Source organism: Gymnoscopelus braueri (assembly GCF_963280865.1).
Source record: "Gymnoscopelus braueri genome assembly, chromosome: 10".
NCBI classification, from domain to species: Eukaryota; Metazoa; Chordata; class Actinopteri; order Myctophiformes; family Myctophidae; genus Gymnoscopelus; species Gymnoscopelus braueri.
This window is the reverse complement of record NC_137611.1, coordinates 42,378,100-42,400,059: the sequence shown is the minus strand read 5'-3', so window position 1 is coordinate 42,400,059 and position 21,960 is coordinate 42,378,100. Positions and strand designations below refer to the sequence as shown.

Here is a 21,960-nt window from a genome sequence, read left to right as displayed (position 1 = left end):
AGCCAAGTTGACTGCTTTGAGAAGCACACTGCTCTGACCTGCTCCAGTCGTCCATGCCTGGTCCAGCCCAGTAGAACGGTGTCCTGTCTGCCCGTCAGGGAGCGTTCCAGTGTCACCTCCAGACTGCTCCCACGAGGAACACAGGCAATGTGAACTACAACAACAAGAGGTCAGGGGTCATCACCATGCTGTCTTGTGGTGGACATTTTGGTCAAAATTCACATAAAGAGCACATAAAGAGCTAGCCCTGAATGACCATATAACAGGTCTGTACCTCTGAGAGTGTACAAATGGAACCAAATGGACACACAGTATTGATGACCCCTGCAAAAGAGGAAAACTGTCACACCATCATCAAGCATCAAACCCACATTGTATGAGTTTCATAACGATGAAAACGTTCACCGGCGCTACCCGTTTACTCATTGAGAAGAGAGCGCAATCCCTCCTGATACCATCAGCAAAATGCATCATTTATATCAGTGGTTCTCAAACTGGGAGCTATTTTGGGGGGTCCCCAGATGATTAGCATAATGTGCAACATTGTTTTCTCACTCAACAGTAAACAAACCAACATACAGTATAAGTGTATACAGGGTATCTGGACATTTCTAAACAATGTGACAATTTAATGACTTTTAAGACCTTTTTAATACCAAATAGAAATAGTCAAATATTACTTAAGAAAGAGGTAAACATTGTGAAATTAGCTGAATTAGTTTGGCTATTTTCACAGTATTTATCTGTGGAACCAAGTCAAACTAAATGTAATGCCTACAATTCCAGGTTCTTGTCAGGATGGGGGGTCCCCAGATCAAATATGATTATTTTAGGGTCGTGGCCTGAAAAGTTTGGGAAGCCTTGATTTAAAGCAGTGGTTCTCAAACATATGTCAAGGACCCCCAAATTATTATTTATTTGGCCACGGACCCCCATCTGAAAATATATTGTGCAGGGGACCCCATGGCATACTACATTTGTGTTGTTAAAATGTTTCAGAAATATTCAAAATTGTAAACATTTCTTTCTTCATAATAGCCGATGTATATTGAGTTAAAGTGGATCAACTGATTTTGATGCTATATTAACAAAATGTAGCTAGAGACCCCCTGGCAGGGGCGCAGCCATGGGTGGGCTGGGGTGGGCAGTGGCCCACCCACATAGAAAGCTGGCCCACCCAATCGATTTTGCAAAAAAAAATTTATAATATTTTTTTTGATAAAAAAAATTGGTAAAATCAGGCAAAAATATGAATTAAATAACATAACCCTAACCTAACTCTAACCCTAACCCTAAAACCGAAATAAAGTAACAAAAAAACGCCCCAAAACGCCCAATATCCGCGCACTAACCGCAAATTAAATAACCGCGCGCACAGGTCGGGGACGCGCGCGCGTGTGCGTGCCCACCCGCTCCTGCTCAGGCCCAGCCTATACTAGCGTTCTGGCTGCGCCGCTGCCCCCTGGAACCATTCAAGGACCCCACATTGAGAACCACTGATTTAAAGAAATGTAACTCTACTTGCTAGCTTGGTAGGATCATTTCACCAGAGTATTTGGGGCTGTTGTGAAAATTATCAAATGGTATTGATCAAAATAAAAACAAATGATAACTGTGCCTGCAACAGTTGTAGTAACTTGTTAGCTTGGATTACTGCTTAAATCAGCCACCACCCACCCGATATAATTATGCCATTACCATCATTCAGTACTTGATTACCTTATTGTAATGTCATTTTATGGTCTAAATTAAATCACATAGATTAATCAAATTAAATGAAGAAAAAAAAGTAAATTGACGGATGAATCCATTATGAAAATAATAATATCTGTTTGCAGCTGTAGTGCGATGCTCCACCAGCCTGTACCTTTCAGGGTGTGGTTCCCGGTCTCCAGACCCAGAGGAACAGAGTAGAGTCCAGTCAAGCTGAGCTCCTGACTGCCCCACACTGCTCCATGCTGAACCCGGTAGCTGCTGTTCTTCGCCTCGTACGCCGTCCTCACCGCCACCGTCCTGGGGAGAGGCTTCAGCTGGACAACCAAACACCATGCACACTGTACCGTTACTCCAGGGGTCTTCAACAGGGACCCCTAGGGGGTCCTCAGAGTTACTACAGGGGGTTCTGCCAAATCCTTGTGTGATATGATATTTTTTTACATTAACCACCACTAGCATCCCTTTTCTGAGGAGAACTTTAGGCAAAAATAGCCGATCTACAAGCTCACAACGCCTTGTGAGCTTGTAGATCGGCTATGTTTGGCTTAAGGGACATAAAAAATATGATATTAAATATTATTATAATTTTTTTAATTCATGGAGTAGATCCTTTAAATGAATTAAGTGGTTGTTTCTAAAATGATAAAGTAAGTTTTGAATGGATTTCATGTGCCATAAATCCACTGAACGTAGACTAGATTAGCTCATTGGCTGCTGCGGTTTATTGGAGCGATGTGTCATCGCCTCCTAAGGCATGTTTGTCCCATTATGTATACTGAAGCAGGAGGTTTCTCCACTATTAAAATCATCACTAAATTCTCAATCGATTTCCACGCGGTTTGGTTTGTTATAAATGTCAGCCATGCGTTCACACTGGCAGCTACAAAAAGATACAAAACGTATAAAGCGACGCAAGTGTATCTGTTGCCAAGAGCTGGTTCTGCAGCTTAACTTGAATTAAGTGGTTGTTTCTAAAATGATAAAGTAAGTTTTGAATGGATTTCATGTGCCATAAATCCACTGAACGTAGACTAGATTAGCCACTTAAACCCTATTCCGGATTCCCAAGGGCTCTAACCGCCCTCCTGTTTTCGCTCTAAATATCGTTGCTGTCGGGCAGAAACCTCTTTTCTCCATATTCTAACTTTTTGTGTTTTTTTCGTAAATTAACGCCCTATTTGATCATACAACAGCGTCACACAAAAATCATCAAAAGTAGCAGATCTACAAGCTCGAAACGCGGCTCGAAGCGATGCGCTTTGGGCTTGTAGATCTGCTACTTTGGAATTTGAATTCTGAAAAGTAACAGTTTTGGACATATTCCACCCGACAGAGACGATATCTTCATTGGAAACAGCTGCTCTGCAAGCTCACAACGTGTCGCAACGTGACACGTTGTGAGCTCATGTCTTATGTTAGCCACCCGGACAGGGATGCTAGGGGTATGTATGCGGTTAAATCATCGACAAAACGGTCATTTATATTCAGACTTTGTGATTGGTCTGCATTAAACAGTAATATATCAAACAGATAAACTAAAGCATTGAAACAGTACACTGAAGCAGCACCTGTGGGAAGGAGTGGTTCAGCTCCAGGGTCTGTTTGTAGCCCCCATCGATGACGGTAATCTCTCCCAGACCCCAGAGCCTCCTACGGCCTGACGACAGCTCCACTAACCCCCCTACACTGGAGTCAGACTGGTTGAACTGGAGAGAGACAGACAGACAGACAGACAGACAGACAGACAGACAGACAGACAGACAGACAGACAGACAGACAGACAGACAGACAGAAAGAGAGGGATCCAAATTCAAAATTTGTCACAGTCAAACAATAACAATGCATCACATTCCTACACGGACACCATACAATGCCAAACATTGAAACTATGTGTCTTACTTAGTTCTAATAATAAGTAATGATACCTCATTGGCCGCTGCGGTTTATTGGAGCGATGTGTCATCGCATATATATACATATACTGTTGTCCCATACAGTATATGTCTACTGAAGCAGGAGGTTTCTCCACTATAAAATCATCACTAAATTCTCAATCGATTTCCACGCGGTTTGGTTTGTTATAAATGTCAGCCATGTTTTTATGCTATGATATAAGATACTTTTAAAGTAAAAATGTGGGTTTTCACACGAAGAAAAATGTATCTTAGATAGTAACAGTAATGGTTATAAAATAGAAAAAAGTTTTTGTCCCAACTCAGACATTTCTTGCATTGCATGTTATGACAAGCTTCCCTGCATAATATGGAGGCTGTGTTAACATGCAGGTCCACTGGGAAAAACGTTACGGCATTGGTTTCTATAGACCGTAAATGAAGCCTCAAATCCGCCATCTTTCTATATCCGGTCCGAAATGCAACCGGAGATTAATGCTATTGGCTGCAACCGCAGCGAGGGTGGGTCTTCACTCGGTAGAACCAGTAGAAACCCTAGAAACAGGCCCTAATTTATCATTAATCAAAAAGATTATGGGACCATAATTTACTCAACGCATATCATGCTGATTTAAAAAAAGACTTTAAAGGAACAGCAGGCTGAACGAAAACCCGAAAGTGAGCTTCAATTTCAGCGAAGGGGGTATTTGCCCCTTAGCCTACCTACATATTTATGTCTAAGATTTCATCTGAGAATGACCAATCACACGTGATCTTCACAGCACCATGTTTAGTTGTTGAAAGTAACTGGGGAGTTCAGAGGCTGTGGCTGCAGTCTGCCATAAATAAACACCCCAGATGGGACTCGAACCCACAATCCCTGGCTTAGGAGGCCAGTGCCTTATCCATTAGGCCACTGGGGCTGTGACATACTCATTTTAAAACCGGGATTGACAGCCAATACACGTAGCAAACACACCCCGGGGCAGCAGTGGCTCAGGGGTAGAGTGGACGGATGGGAACCGCAGTACGATCCCGGGCTCCCCCAGAGTTAGTGTCAAAGTGTCCTTGAGCAAGACGCTGAACCCCTAATTGCTCCCGATGAGCAGGTTGGTGCCTTGCATGGTTTCCTCCGCCATCGGTGTATGAATGCGTGTGTGAATAGGTGAATGTAATGCACAATCTATGTAAAGCGCTTTGGATAAAAGCTATATAAATGCACCATTTACCATTTACCCCCACACTTACATATACATTATATACGATACATGAATAAAAACGATATCGTCTCTGTCGGGTGGAAACCTCATACAGTACATGTATGTCCAAAGCTGTTCCTTTTCAAGATTCAAATTGAAAAGCATCAAAAGTAGCAGATCGCGACGCTTTGAGCTTGTATATCTGCTACTTTTGATGCTTTTGTGTGACGCTGTAGTGTGATCAAGTAGGGCGTTAATTTATGAAAAAACACAAAAAGGTAAAATATGGAGATTTCTGCCCCGACAGCAACGATACTGTATGCTATTTATACACATAATGTACTGTAACAGTGTAAACCAACCTGAGCCCTGCCGTTGAGTTGAGCAGGTAGGTAGATCAACAGCTGGGGAATATTCTGCACCACCTTCAGCATCATCTCCTTACTGGACAAAAGGATGTCCATCAGTCAATATAATAAGAGATTATAGTGTTGGAACAGCAGCAGCAGCATGTTCTAGTGCAGTGGATCCCAAACCCTTTCTGGATCAGGGCCCACTTGAAAATCTCGAAAGAGTTTGCGGCCCACCCATCTGACCACTTAAGTGGTCAGATGGGTGGGCCGCGTGCATTTCCAGAGCATGTTTATTTTAATGTGTTTCCCGTCTTGGATCAATAGGCACTAACATAGTATACTTTAAGTTCTTATTTATCTGTATCACAATGAAAACCAAAATTTTCAAGGTTTTAAAGAAAGAATACCATATAAAATTTTTTTTTACATTATTTTTTTAAATATTAATCGTAAAATTATCATAAAAAATCTTAGTGTTTTGATAATTATTTGGGGGACCACTTGCAGTATCCTCACGGGCCACAAGTGGGCCTCTACCCAAAGTTTGGGAATGGCTGTTCTAGTGTCACAGACCTTCACACAGATGGAATGTGTCCAGTGTTTAAGTGCATCATGTGGGTCACTGGATTTCCTTTTGAGTTTTTACACTCTTTGTCTCTCTGTCCATACTATGAACACATCGACGTACAGCGGTGAGGTGTGCTGAAAATAGCAGATCTACAGGCCCACGACAGCTCACAACGCAAAACATTGCGACGCGTTGTGAGCTTTTAGATCAGCAATTTTGTGTGTGTGTGTGTGTGTGTGTGTGTGTGTGTGTGTGTGTGTGTGTGTGTGTGTGTGTGTGTGTGTGTGTGTGTGTGTGTGTGTGTGTGTGTGTTTACCTGTCAGGAAGACGGTGTCCCTGGATGATCAGTGCCAGTGAGGAGGTGAGCTCAGGGTTCACAGCCATAGAACACCTCAGCTGTGAGTCAGTGATTCTGCCCCACGCTTCTACCTACAAACACATGGTTACTAGAAGACAATTCCACTGAAAGGTCACCACAAGCAGCCACAGCAGAATCATTTTGTTGCTGTCGGGCAGAAACCTCTTATGTCCATATTCTAACTTCTTGTGTTTTTTCGTAAATGAACGCCCTACTTGATCATACTACAGCGTCACATAAAAGCATCAAAAGTAGCACATCAGCAAGCTCGAAACGCGGCGCGAAGCGACACGTTTTGAGCTTGTCGATCTGCTACTTTTCATACTTTTGAATTTGAATCCTGAAAAGTAACAGTTTTAGACATTTTCAACTGACAGAGACGATTTCTTCACGCTTCATCCAATACTTTGTTCATATCACCCCAGTGGCCTAATGGATAAGGCACTGGCCTCCCAAAGCCAGGGATTATGAGTTTGAGTCCCATCTGGAGTGACTCACAGCAGAGTGGCGCAGCGGAAGCGTGCTGGGCCCATAACCCAGAGGTCGATGGATCGAAACCATCCTCTGCTACAGGCTTTTTTAAATGTCAAATCAAAAATTTGCCTTCTTCCTAAACTCATCATTCTGTCAGCCAGACAAGATTAAAATCTAGCCAGGCTGGGTTGCATATTAGCCACAGCTGTCTAAAGTCGTGGCTTGCCCCCATCAGAGAGCGAGGAAGATGGGGGGGATAGCATTTCTACAGTATGACACGGTACAACTTTATGCATTTCAAACCAGGTGTAATCTAACGGACAATAATGTTTACTGTAAGCAATGGAATCCTTTTTAAATCAATAAAATCATTTTGTCAAATTATTGATTGATTTATTATTAAGTATAGCCATGTAATAAGCAGTATTACACGGCTGGAGACATAAACCCCTTCAGGGTGATTAGTCCAATCACTTTGCGTCTGGGTCTAATCATCCTGTCTGGGTTTATTTCTCAATAATGACCCTCTCACTGTTCATCATCCCTATAGCCTACACTACAAATGTATCTTTTTGGGTCTCGAGCTGAAAAGTTTGGGAAGCCCTGAGAAACAGTATATCAGCCACCCCCCCACACACATCACCACAACTATTCATGTGCTCTCTCCTTAGATTCCAGACATTCCATGTGGCCATACAGTAACTAATTCATGAGCTTATGCCTACAGCATGGCAAACAGCTGCATGTATGTTTTCTGTAAATCTCTGGGAATAAATAAAAACGGTGGACCAAATACTGCCGTTATCTGTCCTCTGTTACAAGCACATTTTCTATTCAAGGCGCTTTACATAAAGGCATTCAACAACAACAAAAAAAAAGCATTTAAAAGCATAAAGACAAAGAAATTAAAAGTTGTTTTAATATAAACAGGTGTAAGCTGTTTTAATAAAAGCAGCAGATGGATTTAAGTTAACGCAGACAGAGTTGGCACAAGCACAGGATCCTCTGGGAGTTTGTTCCAACTATGTTTGGCATAACTACTGCATGTTTCCCGTCCAAGAGAGTACACGCACATCTGAATGAAAATTTAAACAGGTGCAGGATAAACGCCACTACGAGAGAAGATATTATAGTATAATTTTCATAGAGAATACATCACACCATGCTTTCAATGCTCTCAAAGGGACATTTAAGTGTACAAAACTTCGCCAAGTACAAAGTTTATGCTTATGGATTCTGAGGAAGAGCATTCTGGGCAAAATTGTTGTGCACTTCATATATTGTCGCTGTCGGGCAGAAACCTCTTATCTCCATATTCTAACTTTTTGTGTTTTGATCATACTACAGCGTCACACAAAAGTATCCAAAATAATCCAAAATCATAAGCTCAAAATGCAGCACGAAGCGACACGTTTTGAGCTTGTAGATCTGCTACTTTTGCTATTTTTGAATTTGTATCCTGAAAAGTAACAGTTTTGGACATGTGAGGTTTCCACCCGACAGAGATGATATTTCACTTTGGGAGCATCGAAAACAGTGTGAACGTATCCTGTATTTATTAAAACATTGAGTGATTTAAAGACCACCAATAACCGATATTTTAAATTCTAATAGAGAAAAGTAGTAGTCCCACACACTGTCTTCACTTAGAAAGCAAATTTATAACGTACAACGTTTCGGTCAACTGACTTTCATCTGTTAACAGGTACCAGATGAAGGTCAGTTGACTGAAACGTTGTAGTCTAATAAATGTGTTTTGTACGTGAAGTAAGTGGGACTACTTCTTTTCTCAACATTGGCTGTTCCTCTCCTTCGCACCTGTCTATTGTAAGCAGGTGTGCAATTTATGTACAAAATAAATCGTCTCTGTCGGGTGGAAACCTCATATGTCCAAAACTGTTACTTTCCAGGATTCAAATACAAAAATAGCAAAAGCAGCAGATCTACAAGCTGCGTTTCGAGCTTGCGGATCTGCTACTTTTGATGCTTTTTTGTGACGCTGTAGTATGATCAAGTAGGGCGTTAATTTACGAAAAAACACAAAACGTTGAAATATGGAGATAAGAGGTTTCCGCCCGACAGCATCGAAATTCTATGACTCACTGGAAGTCAGTGCAGAGATCTGAGAGTTGGTATAAAGTGTTCAGCTTTCTTACAGCTTGTTAGAGCTCTAGCTTCTGCCTTCTGAAATGAGCTGTACTGAAGCTGTCTATGTCAATTGCTATGCCCCAGAGATTACAAAAAGAGGATTTCACTTTGAGAGTCTCAGTTCTAGAGGGCCCATACTACTGTAAGTGTGATGATGGATTTATACCAAACCTCCTCCAAAACACTTTCATGCCTGTGAAGAGCTGCTTTCAGAGTTTAATGTGGGTGCAAATATGAATCTGTTAATCTTTTACACATCTGGAATGTATCTCGTCAGCTCTCTGTTCCATTCCGCGCTCTATTGGCTGTGAATACAGCCTTTGATGTGCCTTTGTTACAGCCCCAGTGGCCTAATGGATAAGGCACTGGCCTCCTAAGCCAGGGATTGTGGGTTCGAGTCCCATCTGGGGTGTTTGTTTATGGCAGACTGCGCCCACAGCCTCAGAACTTTGATTTCCCTATGTATCTGCTATCAATTAAACATGCTGCTGTGAAAATATCACACGTAGATAACTCATTGGCTGCTGCTGTTCATTGGAGCGGCGTGTCTTATCGCGGCCGCCATATTTTGTGGGGACAGCCGTGCCTCCCACTGCATGTATGCCCCATCATGTACTGTACTGTATGTCTACTGAAGCAGGAGGTCTGTCCACTATTAAAAGCATCATAACTCGCTGAATTCTCAACCAATTTTCACACGGTTTGGTTTGCTATAAATGTCAGACATGTATTTATGTTATGATGTAGGATACTTTGTTAAATAATGAAATTGGGTTTTCATACTGTTTTCAAATTGGGCTACATAATATCGGGGCGGTGCTAATGTGTAGCCCATGAGGTGTCTACCTATTTATGGGTATGGTTTGGTCACCCGCAGATGAAACCCTCACCTGTAAGACGGGGCTGGTTTGTCCGTGCGCTCTGTGCTTCAAGGTGACTCTGGCCTCTCTGGAGCCTCCATGTGTGCCCCAACCTCTCACATCCCCAAGCAGGTACAACCTGCGGCCAGCACAACGCACATCCATGGACACGCTTCTGAGGGGTCCTAGAGACGAGGACACATCCATTGATTAAATCAGTAATCAAAATACTTTTGTGCCAAGGACCCCCAAATTGATATATATGCCCGCAGTCCCCCATCTGAAAATCTTTTTGTGCCAGGGACCCCCAGAACATTTTCAAAAATAGCAGATATACAAGCTCGCAGTGCGGCACGAAGTGAGGCGCTGTGAGCTGGTCCCCACACCCCACTTTGAGAACCAATAGATTAATTAATTCGGATATAATCTGCTGCATTTCCTGAACTCTGGTTATCCAATGTGAAGTATGGGGTTATAGTCTTATGTTAGCAGATAAAATAGTCAGGATTGAAGGACCACACCTACTGTAAGACTTAAGTCAAAACATTATTATTATCTATTCACAGCTTCGGCCATAAAACTGAAATTTTTGTTCATCAATCAATCTTTGTAAATCAATCTTTCCTCCAGGAACTGTTTTCAGCAGATGCAAAAAGGAAAGGATGATCAATTTTGGGATACTTGGTACGTATATCATGGCCAGGTAGCCATGCAATCCAAGGTTCAAATCAAATTCAACATACATTAACTAAGTCTAGAACAAGGTTCGACCCAAGGTTCGGTCAACATTGTCAAGAGTCCAGAACATAAAAAATTAAGACAAATCAAGTATGTTGATTTTTACATTTAACCACTTAAACCCCAGCATCCATAAAACATTTAGACAAATCAAGTATGTTGATTTTTTACATTTAACCATTTAAACCACTTAAATTTAACCACTTAAACCTCACAATGTAACGTGCTGCGTCACATTGTGAGCTTGTCGATCGGCTATTTTCAAACTCCTTTTTTATCCCACGATTTTTGTAACCCATTTTTTCACCCAGTGCCGATTGTCTAAGTAATCCTGGGCGCTACACTCCCTCTCCCAGCCTAGAGCCGAGCTCATGCCTCCTTCAATGCATGAGAGCTAGCAAGCCGCTTCTTATCACCTGACAGATCGGCTATTTTCAGAGAAAGCTTTCCCCACAATAACAGAAAACAGAAAAGACACTAGTATTGAGCCCTGAGGGTCTCCTGTTACCCATATGGCTTAAGTGGTTAAGATAGCTTTTAAGTGCCCTCAGTACCCTCATACCTGTCAAACTACTTCTCCAAAGTGAGTGACACCCACAGCCACAACACTAGAGGGAGCGACCATGATCTGGTACCACCCAAATTTAGACCAAACATGGGAAAGTTCTCATTCTACTGCTCTGCCACCAAAATGTGGAATTCCATCCATTAAAGGATGTGTAACACTGTTTTTTTTCAAAATTGGCCTGAAAAAAACATCTATCAGGAGACCAAAAGGTTTTGTATGCTATGTTGATGAATTGAATACAAATACTTTCTTCCAAATCCTTTTTAGCTTTAACGTCTTACTGTACCACATGCTGTTTTACATTTCTGACTAATAACGTATTCAATCGATCACAGTTGCTGAGCATGACCTGTGAACTGGGCAGCCATCGCGGCATCCAGGTGGAGTGGTCTTCCTGTCTGACTGACAGAGAGCAGCAAGGCCAGTCTCCCACTCGCTGCACTGATGTTAAGAGCAGAGAGCAGCAGTCTGTGTCCGTCCACTGTGAGCTGTGCCTTGGACTGAAGCTGAGACAAGGGCCCGTCCACGGAGCACAGGGCCTGAGACAGACAGAGAGGGGGAACGTCATCGCTAATTGCTCAGAGATAACAGTTCAGTACAGTATACAGTATGGACACTATCTGACATGCTTTTTGGGCGTTCTCTTGTATTTCGTCGCTTTCGGGGCAGAAACCTCCTTATCTCCATACTTTTACTTTGTTGTGTTTTTTCGTAAATGAATGCCCTACTTGATCATACTACAGCGTCACATAAAAGCATCAAAAGTAGCAGATATGCCAGCTCGAAACGCAGTGAAGCGATGCGTTTCGAGCTTGTGGATCTGCTACTTTTGCTGCTTTTGAATATGAATCCTGAAAAGTAACAGTTTTGGACATACTGTATATGAGGTCACAATCTGCTGTCAGATAAACTTTGCTGTTACTGTATGGTGTCTCATCCTCTGCAGTGATGTGGATAAACAACAGATCACAAAGAGCATTCTTCAATGGGAGTCTCTCTAATATTGAACATACATTCCACAAGGGAAGCTGCCTTGGGCTACTATCGTTCACCACATTGACCAGCCATTGATCTTAGACAGGGCCAATGTAGGCCGACGACATCACTGTGTATTAATGCCAGCCACTAATCCAAAAGACATGACTGTGGTTCTAGACAAGGAATTACAAAGCATATCAGATTGAAAACATCTCGAAAGCAAAATGTATTGTTTTGGCTCACATTACGTACAAAAGTCGAATCTCAAACTCTTTACCTTAGCGAGATTTAGGAATTGAACAGGTAGATGAAACAAAACTGCCTGGCATTACATTAGACAGTCGTTTTACATGGTCCACTCATATTGAAAAGTAAGAAATGTGAAGGGGGCTGTCCATAATCAGGTGATATGTGGAGCACTAAGTAACTAAGTACAGTACATTTATTCAAGTTCTGTACAATTTTGAAGTACTTATATACTTTATTTCAGTATTTCCATTTCTCAGTGCTCCATCTCAGAGGCAAATATTGTGCTTCATACTCGACTACAATTATTAGAAAACTTTAGCTACAAGTTACTTTTATTTTTATATATTTTTATATATTATATTATTATTACAAAACGTACATTAACCAATTATGTCCTATGTTATACTTTGGTCAATTGAAAATAGCTGATCTACAAGCTCACAACTTATAGGCACATGTTGTGGCTATGCAACCTTATGATTGAGTATTTTCATGTTATGTTTTTATGTTTTATGTGGTATTACAACTTTTACTTAAGTAAAAAAAAAAAGAAATCAGAGAACTTCTTCCTCCACTACTTAATGCCAACATCTGCCGCCCAGGTTATCCAGGCCCTGGTGCTATCTATCCCACCTTGACTACTGTCTGGCTGTGTGGTCCAGTGCAGCTAAAGAGGATAATGGAGAAACTACACATAGGCCAGAGTAAGGCAGCACATGTTGCCCTTTAGGTGCAATGTGCAACACACTATTAATGCATAAGAACCTATGGAGCACAGATTAGCAGCTAGTCTTATGTTATTGTTTTAGGAATATCTGTATGGGGGGAAAAAAACGGTTTATGTAAAACTAGACATTACACTAGTAATAGACATAAATCTGACCACAAAAAGTTCGGAAACGTAACTTCGGTCGATTATTTCTCCCCTTCAATAATACCAGTTGGATTAGTCACCTTCACAACAAGGTATTACTTGTAAAGATCGTGCAATCGTGGAATGAGCAACACAGCTAAACGTGTAGGTAGCGCCCCCAAAAAACTTGCCAAAATCCCCTAATATAATATTGGTAATCGCTCTTGTTTTGAGCGACCTGCCAGCACACGAGTTTGTGTATGCTCCAAGCAGCAACACTGGAAACATGGAAAGATGTCACGTTTGTCCCTTCAGGGTAAGGCCCGTGCAATAGGGCAAGTGGAAGCCGGTGTTCATGCTCCATGCTCCGGTGGCAGTCACACACCTCTCAGCAGGTGTGTGTTGGGCAGGGCGCTCAAAACGAGAGCGATTACCAACAGAAGCATATCAGGGGATTTTGGCAAATTTTTGGAGGTCCCTACCCACACGTTTAGCTGTGTTGCTCATTCCACGATTACACGTTGTAGAGGTGACTAATCAACTATAAAATGATATAAAATACAATACCAATTGTTATTATTGAAGGGGTGAAATAATCGACGTTTCCGAACTTTTTGTGGGCAGTTTTATATAGCCTAAAGAGCGATAAATTAGGGCTTAAGTGGTTAGGAATGCAAAAGAAAGAACAAGAATTTCCTGTGAGCAAGCAACACCTTCTCAGTATAGGTAATAAATTAGGCATGATTTATGGATTCGTCCTGGACTTAATTCATTTTGAACGGTTTTAACTGCTTAAATCCCAGCATGCATATTCTGGAGAAAACGTTCTATTTTCAGCAAAGATATATCTAGTGTACAGCGGAAAGAGAAAAGTCACTAACATAGAGCCCAGAGGGACTCCGGTCAACCAAGTATAGGGGTTTAAGTGGTTAATGAAAACAACGTCTGGATGTATACGTGTGATACACCTCAGCAATGTTTCACTAATCTCTATCTATGATCTGATGAACTGATAAGGCTTAGGGTTACTGTACTGTACTGTCATTTCAAGGTACTTTTACTTTAGTTGAGTACATCTCAGAGAAAATATTGTTTAGTTTTAGTATTATTACAAAACATACATTAACCTAATACATTAATTAATACATTAACTTCAGATATTTGAAAATAGACAATATACAAATTAACCAATTAACCAATTAATTTTGGAAATTTGAAAAAAGCCGATCTACAAGCGCTCAACACGTGGCATGACATGTTGTGAGCTTGTAGAACAGCTATTTTGGGCAATTTATATTGTATTCTATTTTTCTCGTTTTTTTTTAGATCAGCTATTTTTGTCTATTTTCGAATAGATTTGAGTACTTTTACTTTGGCACTGTACAGTATATTTGGATGCCAACACTACATTGTGGTATTGCTACTTTGACTTACTTTTTTCTTATTTAAAAAATCAGAGCACTTCTTCCACCACTGTTGATACAATAAAAGAGTTCCATGCCAGTGTGTATCGTATTACCTCGGTACTGAGTGGCAGTCCTTTGTCCTGGAGCCAGTGCCAGCTGTGCCAGACGGTTCCCCTTAACTCCGTGGTCACGGGGAGGGCCTTCATGCTGAGCTTCAAGCCCGCCCGCTGGGCTCCAAGCTGGGCCTGCACGCTCAAGTTCTTCCCCTCACCACAACCGAGCACTATCTGTTCTCACAGCAGGTACAAGAGACATGGCCGTAGTTATTGATCGTTTACGGTAACACCTGACACCTGATTTTTACATTTAAGGTACCACGAAACAATATTTATGATGTTTTTTTTACGGTAATGTTTTTAACGTTCATATCTACGTACGTTTGCGGTAACAAACGACCAAATTTATGATGGACATACGGTAAAACCTGACCATATTTTTTTCACACTTATGGTAACACCCAACAATATTTATGATGTTTTTTTACGGTAATGTTTTTAACGTTCATATCTACGTACGTTTGCGGTAACAAATGACCAAATTTATGATGGACTTGCGGTAATACCTTTCCATATTTTTTTACATTTATGGTAATACCCAATAATATTTATGATGCTACTTTTTATGGTAATACCCATCCATATTTACGAACATTTATGGTAATATCCGACCATATTTACAATGGTTTACGGTAATACCGAACCATATTTATGAACGTTTATGGTAATACCCGATCATATTTATGATGCTGTAACTGAGAACAATCACTATAAACACAAACATGTTCAAAATGTAGGCAACTCAGTGAACAAGAGGTCACAACTCACATCAATCACATATAATGTTGTCAAGGAAAAAAAATAGAGGTAGTTTTGAGCCAGAGGAAAGAAAAGAGTGAGAGATACAGAGAAAGAGAGGAAGTGATGAGTGTTGTTGCGTGCTTTACAAAGAAGAAAAAAAAGATTATACTGGCAATAATGCATACTTGGTCGTACAAAAAATAGCAAAAATAGCCAATCTTCAAGCTCACAACGAGTCACGTAGCAGTAGCTATATGTTTTGAGGTTGTAGATCGGCTATTATCACTATTTAAGGAGATAGAAAATCAGTCAATTGTGTGTCTGACCTGAACCGTATTGTTCTCAGGCAGTCCAGATTTCTTCAGGAAGCTCACAGTGTGCCGCAAAACACTCTGGACTCTCACATCCCCAGAGCTCTTTTCCACTGTCACCTCTTGTACCAGCTGTCAAATAAACATGGACAAAAATATCACATCAATGAGGAGCTCTACAGTATAGTGAAGAAAGACATTATGAATAGCAGTGGATCTCAAACTTTTTCATTACAAATTCCCAAATTAATATGTATTTGGTCGCAGACCCCATCTGAAAAGATTTCCTGCCAGGGACCCCCATAAAAGATTTGAAAAATATTTTTGAAAAAAAAAAAAAAAAGCAGATATTCAAGATCGCGATGCGACGTGTTGTGAGCTTGTAGAATGCTTTTTTGCTGGGGACCCTCTGGAACCACCTCAAGGACTCCTGGTGGTCCCCGGACCCCACTTTGCGAACCACAGATGTAAAATATCCATTTAGAGGACAGAGAATAGCCTTTTTTCATCACAGGGCCACACGATATTCAAACCTTCCCATAGATATACATGTGAATAAGTGAAGAAAGTCGTGCTTTTGATTTCTAATGTTGTCGACATGTTACACTGCATCTGGCCCTGACTGTTTTTCGGGTGGAAAACAATGTGCGTGTGATTTCAGAGATTAGCCATTATTACAGCCATTGTGCTGTAATAGCCAGTGAGCTAGTGTGGAAACTCAACCGTGTGAATCCATCGACAACATAATAACATTAAACATAAGAAGTGCTTCCCAACTTGTTTTCCCAAATATTTTCGGAGTGTGTGAGTATGTGTGTGTGTGGGGGGGGGGGATTTCATCATGTCAAGGTCCCAGATATCAATGAACCAGCTGTACACAATTTACCGTTATTGTTTGTTTTTCAGCTATTCAATTGCAAATTATTAAGTCACTTGGCTTGGCTGAGGTTAAAAGACCCAAAACTACTTAAACATGCTCTCTCCATAATTCACTCACTCACTCCAATGCACGCGCGCGCGCGCACACGCACACGCACACACACACACACACACACACACACACACACACACACACACACACACACACACACACACAGGTTTGGGAGGTCCCTGGCACAAAATATTTTTGAGATGGGAGGTCCGCAGCCAAATACATATCATTTTGGGGGTCCTTAACATGAAAACGTTTGAGAACCAGTGCCTTATTGCCTCCTACCTGTTGCTTTGTGACAGTGCAGTGCAGGACATAATGGTAGGAGCCATTTGCATGGTTCAATGAGTTCAATGTGACAGCAGCATCTGTGGGGATGCCCACCCGCTTCATCAGGGGCACAGAGTGGTTGAGAGAGGCTGAAGCATCATTTCTATGCTGAAAAGCAGAGCACAGAAACACACTTTTATTGTTTATTTACTCCAAGAAGCATAGAGTAATCGAAATGTAGACTGTTTTTAATTTATTCATTCATTTTGGCACCTGAAAGAAAATCTTTGGTAAAATGCTCAGTGGTGGAAAGTACATTTACTCAAGTACTGTACTTAAGTTAAAAAAGAATTAGGCGCTTTTATATACTAGGTATGTCCATTTTTCAACACATACTTCTCAGAGGCTACGATATTCTTGTGTATTTCCATACCTCATCGTTCCTCATCGTTATCAAAGCCTCTAGTTGTTTGTTATCGATCGCCACGGAGACATGCGAGTCAAAGAGTGTCTGCGAGGTGAGAACCGACCCGGAGGCCTGCAGTCGGTCTGGACTCCCCAAATCCTGCAAACACAAACAGGCTCTGCCATGTCACACACCGATGCTGAACACAAGAACAAGAACTTGATGAATTGAATACATAGGACCACAATGGAAACAAGCCCATTTTGTGTTATCCTTTTAGCATAATTGCATGACTGTACCTCTGTACTTTTTTGCAAACTGTTAATGAAGTATTCAATCAAGCAATCAAAACAGGGAGTAATCTAAATCAGTGGTTCTCAAAGTGGGGTCCCCAGCAAGTTAATAGTCAATATTATAGCATCACAATCAGTTTAACCACTTTAACCCTATTTTATACTTAGGCAATTCAAAAATTGCCAATCTACAAGCTCACAACGCGTACACGATGCAACGCGTTGTGAGCTTGTAGATCGGTTATCTTTGAATAAATAAATACAAATCTTTACTTTAAAACAATGGAGTAATGGAGTCATTTTTGAATAATTTAGAAATCTTTCAACACAAAGCTTCTCTTCTGGGGGTCCCTGGCACAAAAAAAAATCAGATGGGGGGCCGTGGCCAAAAAAAAAGTTAAAAAGTTAAAGCTCTATATCGTGATATAATCATTGCTGTAGAGTGTTTGTTCAGTGACTTTCCAGCTCTTAAAAGAAAAAATTAGAATACATTGTCAGAAGAGTTGCCAATGCCAATTTCAGCTAATCAGGGGAGAGTACCCATTTATCAGCTTCAATTTTATAGTGTTCCAGTTCCAATTGTTGGCTACTCCCACGCGCTTGCCTGTAACACAGTGCAGTTGTTGTGATACGACAGGGACCCCTGCTGGCCGTTCCCCGTCACGACGGCCCCGGCAGCTCTGACGACGCACTCCTCAATCTGCACCAGAGCTTCAGCGTTGTAGTCGTAGCCCCCCTGTGTCTCCTCCTCCTCCTCCTCCTCCGTCCGCCTGCCGGTTAACAGCAGCCTCCCGTTCCCCGGTACCCCCCTGAAGAGATCCCCCAGGTTGTTGTGACTTAGCTGGCCCTCCAGATGCCAGCGCTCGGGGCCGTTACTTGCACTCAGTCTCAGCGAGGCCCTCTGGTCGTCCACGCCGCTGTGAACCACGCTGGCCGTCCACACGCCACCCTGGCGGTCCAGCTCCACTGAACTGTTCAGGTGAGACTTCATGGGAGAGAGACGAGAGGAGATTGATTCACTTTGGATTTCACAGTTTTCTTTTTTATTTGTTGACTTCTGGGTCAATTTATTTTAATGTCTAGGCTTTTGTGTGCACCAGACTTGATTCAATATTTAGATATTTAATATCCATTGTATCAGACACTTCCTATATAAACCCATTGTAACTTCAAACTCTACATTGTAACTTTACTCAGAGAGTTTACACTCACAGGTAGTCACATATAACTGTGAGGATCCATTTGGTTCCTAAATATCAATCTTTTAGCTGGAGTGTTCCAGGAAACCCCCTGGAACCCCCTCAAGGATCCCTGTGGGTCCCTGGACCCCACATTGATAACCAGTGATATCCACAGCTCTACCTGCAAGTAGGGACAGTCAGACTCAGTGGCCCACTGCCACCGTGTCCTTCCCTTGGTCTCCATGGTTCCCGTCGCTCGGACGGAACAGTCTCCAACTCTGATTAGAACGGCTCCAGCCTGGCCGGAGGCCCCCCCGTCGTCGGAGGCGGAGGCCTCCGCGGTGGTCCTCGGGGCCAGGCCGAGGCTAGCGAGGCCGGGGAAGGAGTGCGTGAGGGTCCCCGAGAGACGCAGGGGTCCGCAGGTCTGGCCCAGCTCAAGGGCCACGTCACGCCCGTCCACCCTCAGACTGGAGGACAGCGCCAGCTGGCAGGGGACGAGCGACAGGAGGCCCTCAAGGGCCAGCGACACCGGCAGGGCAGATCCCTGGGGGATACAAGCAGGCAAACATGTACAGTAGGTGGCTCGTGCACGCGTACATGCATTTAGAACAGGGGTGGGCAACTTTGATGATGGAGAGGGCCACTATATTTCCACACTCACTCCAGAGGGCCACATTGCATAATACTGTCTCGCCGCATTTTAACTTTTTTCGCCATTCTATGTCACACAAAAGTAGCAAAAATATCAGAGAGACAACCCCTACCATGAACACAAAAAAAACACAAACACATGAAACAAATATTACAAATGCACATATAAAGCACAGAAAATACACGCAGCATTCGCAAAATGCATGGCTTATGTATCATTATTAGAATATAGAACATGTCCAAAACCTGCATTCATAAACAATAGCTTCATCCTGCAAACAAGGCCTTTAAGGATCTCTAAACATCGTCTCACAACCCCAATCTTCTACCCAATAACATATTTAGTGTTAATTTGACGCGATGAGACACATAGCGAACTTGTAGATCGGCTATTTTCACTATTATTGAAATAGGGCTTAACCCTTTAAGACCTACGAGCTTGTAGATTTGCTATTTTTGAAAAATCGAGAAAATGTGTGCAAATCTTTGAATATATATATATTTTTAAAGCGAACATTTTTAACTCAAATCTTTGCTTCTGGGGGTCCCTGGAACAACACATTTTGAGATGGGGGTCCGTGGCCAAATACATATACATTTTGGGGTCCTTGACATGAAAAAGTTTGAGAACCACGGATAAAGCAACATAGTTTTTTTTTTTACTGTTGGGATTAAGAAGACATTTTGTAGAATTTTTGTACGTTTGGGTCCCGGGGAGACACCAAGATTATCTTTTTGGTCTTGAGCTCTAAGGTTTGGGAACCCCTGCTATAGAGACATCCCACCAGAAAACCAAACACACTTTATTATCTTGCTTGGTGCGAAGCAGAGGAGACATAACAACATGGAAGGTGTCGTTCTGCTCTGTCGCTAGTCAAACATTAGCACCAGCTTGACCTTGGCTTGAACTCCTGTTTCAAAGGAAGGAGTGCTGATGGGAATCAGTGAGAGAGAGAGAGAAACTGAGATATAATGGAGGGGAAAGAATAATGAGAAATAACTGTAATATCTAAAAGAGCTTTTCACACAAAAGTGATTTTTTTTTTGGTGGGTGAAATATAAGCGATCACTATACTGACATGCATAAAATGTGTATTGACTTTAAACCACCCACATCTTCATTCAAATCCTCTTATCCTATTAGACTTAATTTGAGGTCATAATTGGCATAGGAATTGTTGAGCCAAAAATGTGTTTTGTGAGGTCAGTGTCCTTGACCTTTGACCTTTATCACCAAATTGTAAAAAGTTCATCTCGAGTCCAACTGGACTTTTGTGCCAAATGTCATGAAATTCCCCCAAGGTGTTAAAGAGATATCACATTCATAATGAATATCACATTCATAATGAATGGGTTGGAAAGACAGACGGATAACCGCAAAACATTTATTTTTTTCCATTAATAGAAAAGCCAAGAAAAGTAGGGTGTGAGACAGGTAATACGAGGCAAGAGACCTTTAAAATTACACTCCATGTGAACATTCTTACCTGGAGAGCGGGGCAGTAGTGAGACACACTGACAGCATAATCTGTCTTTGAAGGCTGGCTCTGCCCTGCGTTGGCCTTGATGTGGCACTTCCCCAGCTCCACGCCTAGCTCCATGCCAAGGACATCTGCAGTTGCAGGACCCAGCACCAGAGCACCCTGAGTGGGGATGCCCAGAGCCTGTATCCTCTCTATGGAGTGCTGGATGGAGCCCCTGATGCTGAGCTGGGGGTGAAAGGCCATAGAAAGGCTAATAACCCCGTTGTCTTCTCCATCTGCTTGGAGATAACTGTACAGATGTGTGGAGCCGTCAGAATGGAGCAGGGAGCCATTCACTAAGAACTGGGAAACAGGAAGAGTCTGTGGAAGAAAATTAACAATACATCCAATTATAATACAGTTTGTAGTCCTGAAACCTGGGAGTCAGATTGCAGTGGGATCCCTCGCCAGATTGGCGAGGGATGTTCCCTACAGTACCCAAGATGTTCCCTACAGTACCCAAGATGTTCCCTACAGTACCCATGTCGTTTTTTTCTATTTCAGTTGCCTTGTACTATACATGGGACACTGACTGAATGCATTTATTATTTAGTTTATTTTTCTGTATGTATCAGAAACCAACCACCCACCTACCCAACACATGGCAACACCTGGCACGTTTACACACACACGTACACTTAAAGTGTAAAAAAAACTTAAATGGAAATGAGCTCTCTAGCTTTTTTTGTGTTTTATCGTTCAGTTTTGACAGTGTACATACGTATATGCATTTTTGTCAATAAAATCAATTAACCAATCAAAAGGTAATACATTCAGAAAAGAGAGTGTTGTTCATAAAGCAATCATGCAATGGAAAGATGAAAGTCATCTCCCGGTGAGAAGATGTCTTTGTTCCTTTCCTTCGGCTGGGAAACAGGTTTTCTGGGACTTCCCAGTGTTTCCTTGTCTAACCTTCAGTAGGACACATCGCTGGCGGACAGACAGACTCCAGGTCGTCTTCTCGCCCACCGCTCCTCTGCGGAGATGTCCCAGGACCAGTGCTGAGCACACGTCACTCTCTACCTCCAGCCAGGCCCGACCGGGCCAGATGTACGTGCTGACAGTGAGTCCTGCTGGTACACCCACATCGGTTAGCTTGGCCAAGTTGTGCTGGAGGATGGCCTTGAGAGAGACACGAGGCTCCCAGATGGCAGTGACATCTAGCTGGGCAGAACGC

The 21,960-nt window shown here is 42.1% G+C and overlaps 2 protein-coding genes across 2 annotated transcripts in view; both read right to left on the bottom strand.

Annotated features, from left to right (window-relative positions):
- LOC308093572 (uncharacterized protein) overlaps positions 1 to 21,960 on the bottom strand; it is a gene marked incomplete at its 5' end in the record, with an annotated part of 94,722 nt that overhangs the window by 20,405 nt on the left and 52,357 nt on the right. The window contains 14 exons of the mRNA XM_080439905.1: positions 39 to 154; positions 1,868 to 2,030; positions 3,285 to 3,422; positions 5,170 to 5,251; positions 6,045 to 6,157; positions 9,599 to 9,753; positions 11,224 to 11,413; positions 14,474 to 14,647; positions 15,544 to 15,660; positions 16,745 to 16,897; positions 17,163 to 17,294; positions 18,033 to 18,413; positions 18,791 to 19,153; positions 20,748 to 21,104. Coding sequence (XP_080296031.1) covers positions 39 to 154; positions 1,868 to 2,030; positions 3,285 to 3,422; positions 5,170 to 5,251; positions 6,045 to 6,157; positions 9,599 to 9,753; positions 11,224 to 11,413; positions 14,474 to 14,647; positions 15,544 to 15,660; positions 16,745 to 16,897; positions 17,163 to 17,294; positions 18,033 to 18,413; positions 18,791 to 19,153; positions 20,748 to 21,104 — 2,634 coding nt within the window. The remainder of the gene's footprint in view (positions 1 to 38; positions 155 to 1,867; positions 2,031 to 3,284; positions 3,423 to 5,169; positions 5,252 to 6,044; positions 6,158 to 9,598; positions 9,754 to 11,223; positions 11,414 to 14,473; positions 14,648 to 15,543; positions 15,661 to 16,744; positions 16,898 to 17,162; positions 17,295 to 18,032; positions 18,414 to 18,790; positions 19,154 to 20,747; positions 21,105 to 21,960) is intronic.
- Positions 17,762 to 21,960, bottom strand: part of imp3 (IMP U3 small nucleolar ribonucleoprotein 3) — a 109,480-nt gene continuing 105,281 nt past the window's right edge. The window contains exon 8 of the transcript XR_013933904.1: positions 17,762 to 17,779. The gene's annotated coding sequence lies outside the window, so the exon portion shown is untranslated. The remainder of the gene's footprint in view (positions 17,780 to 21,960) is intronic.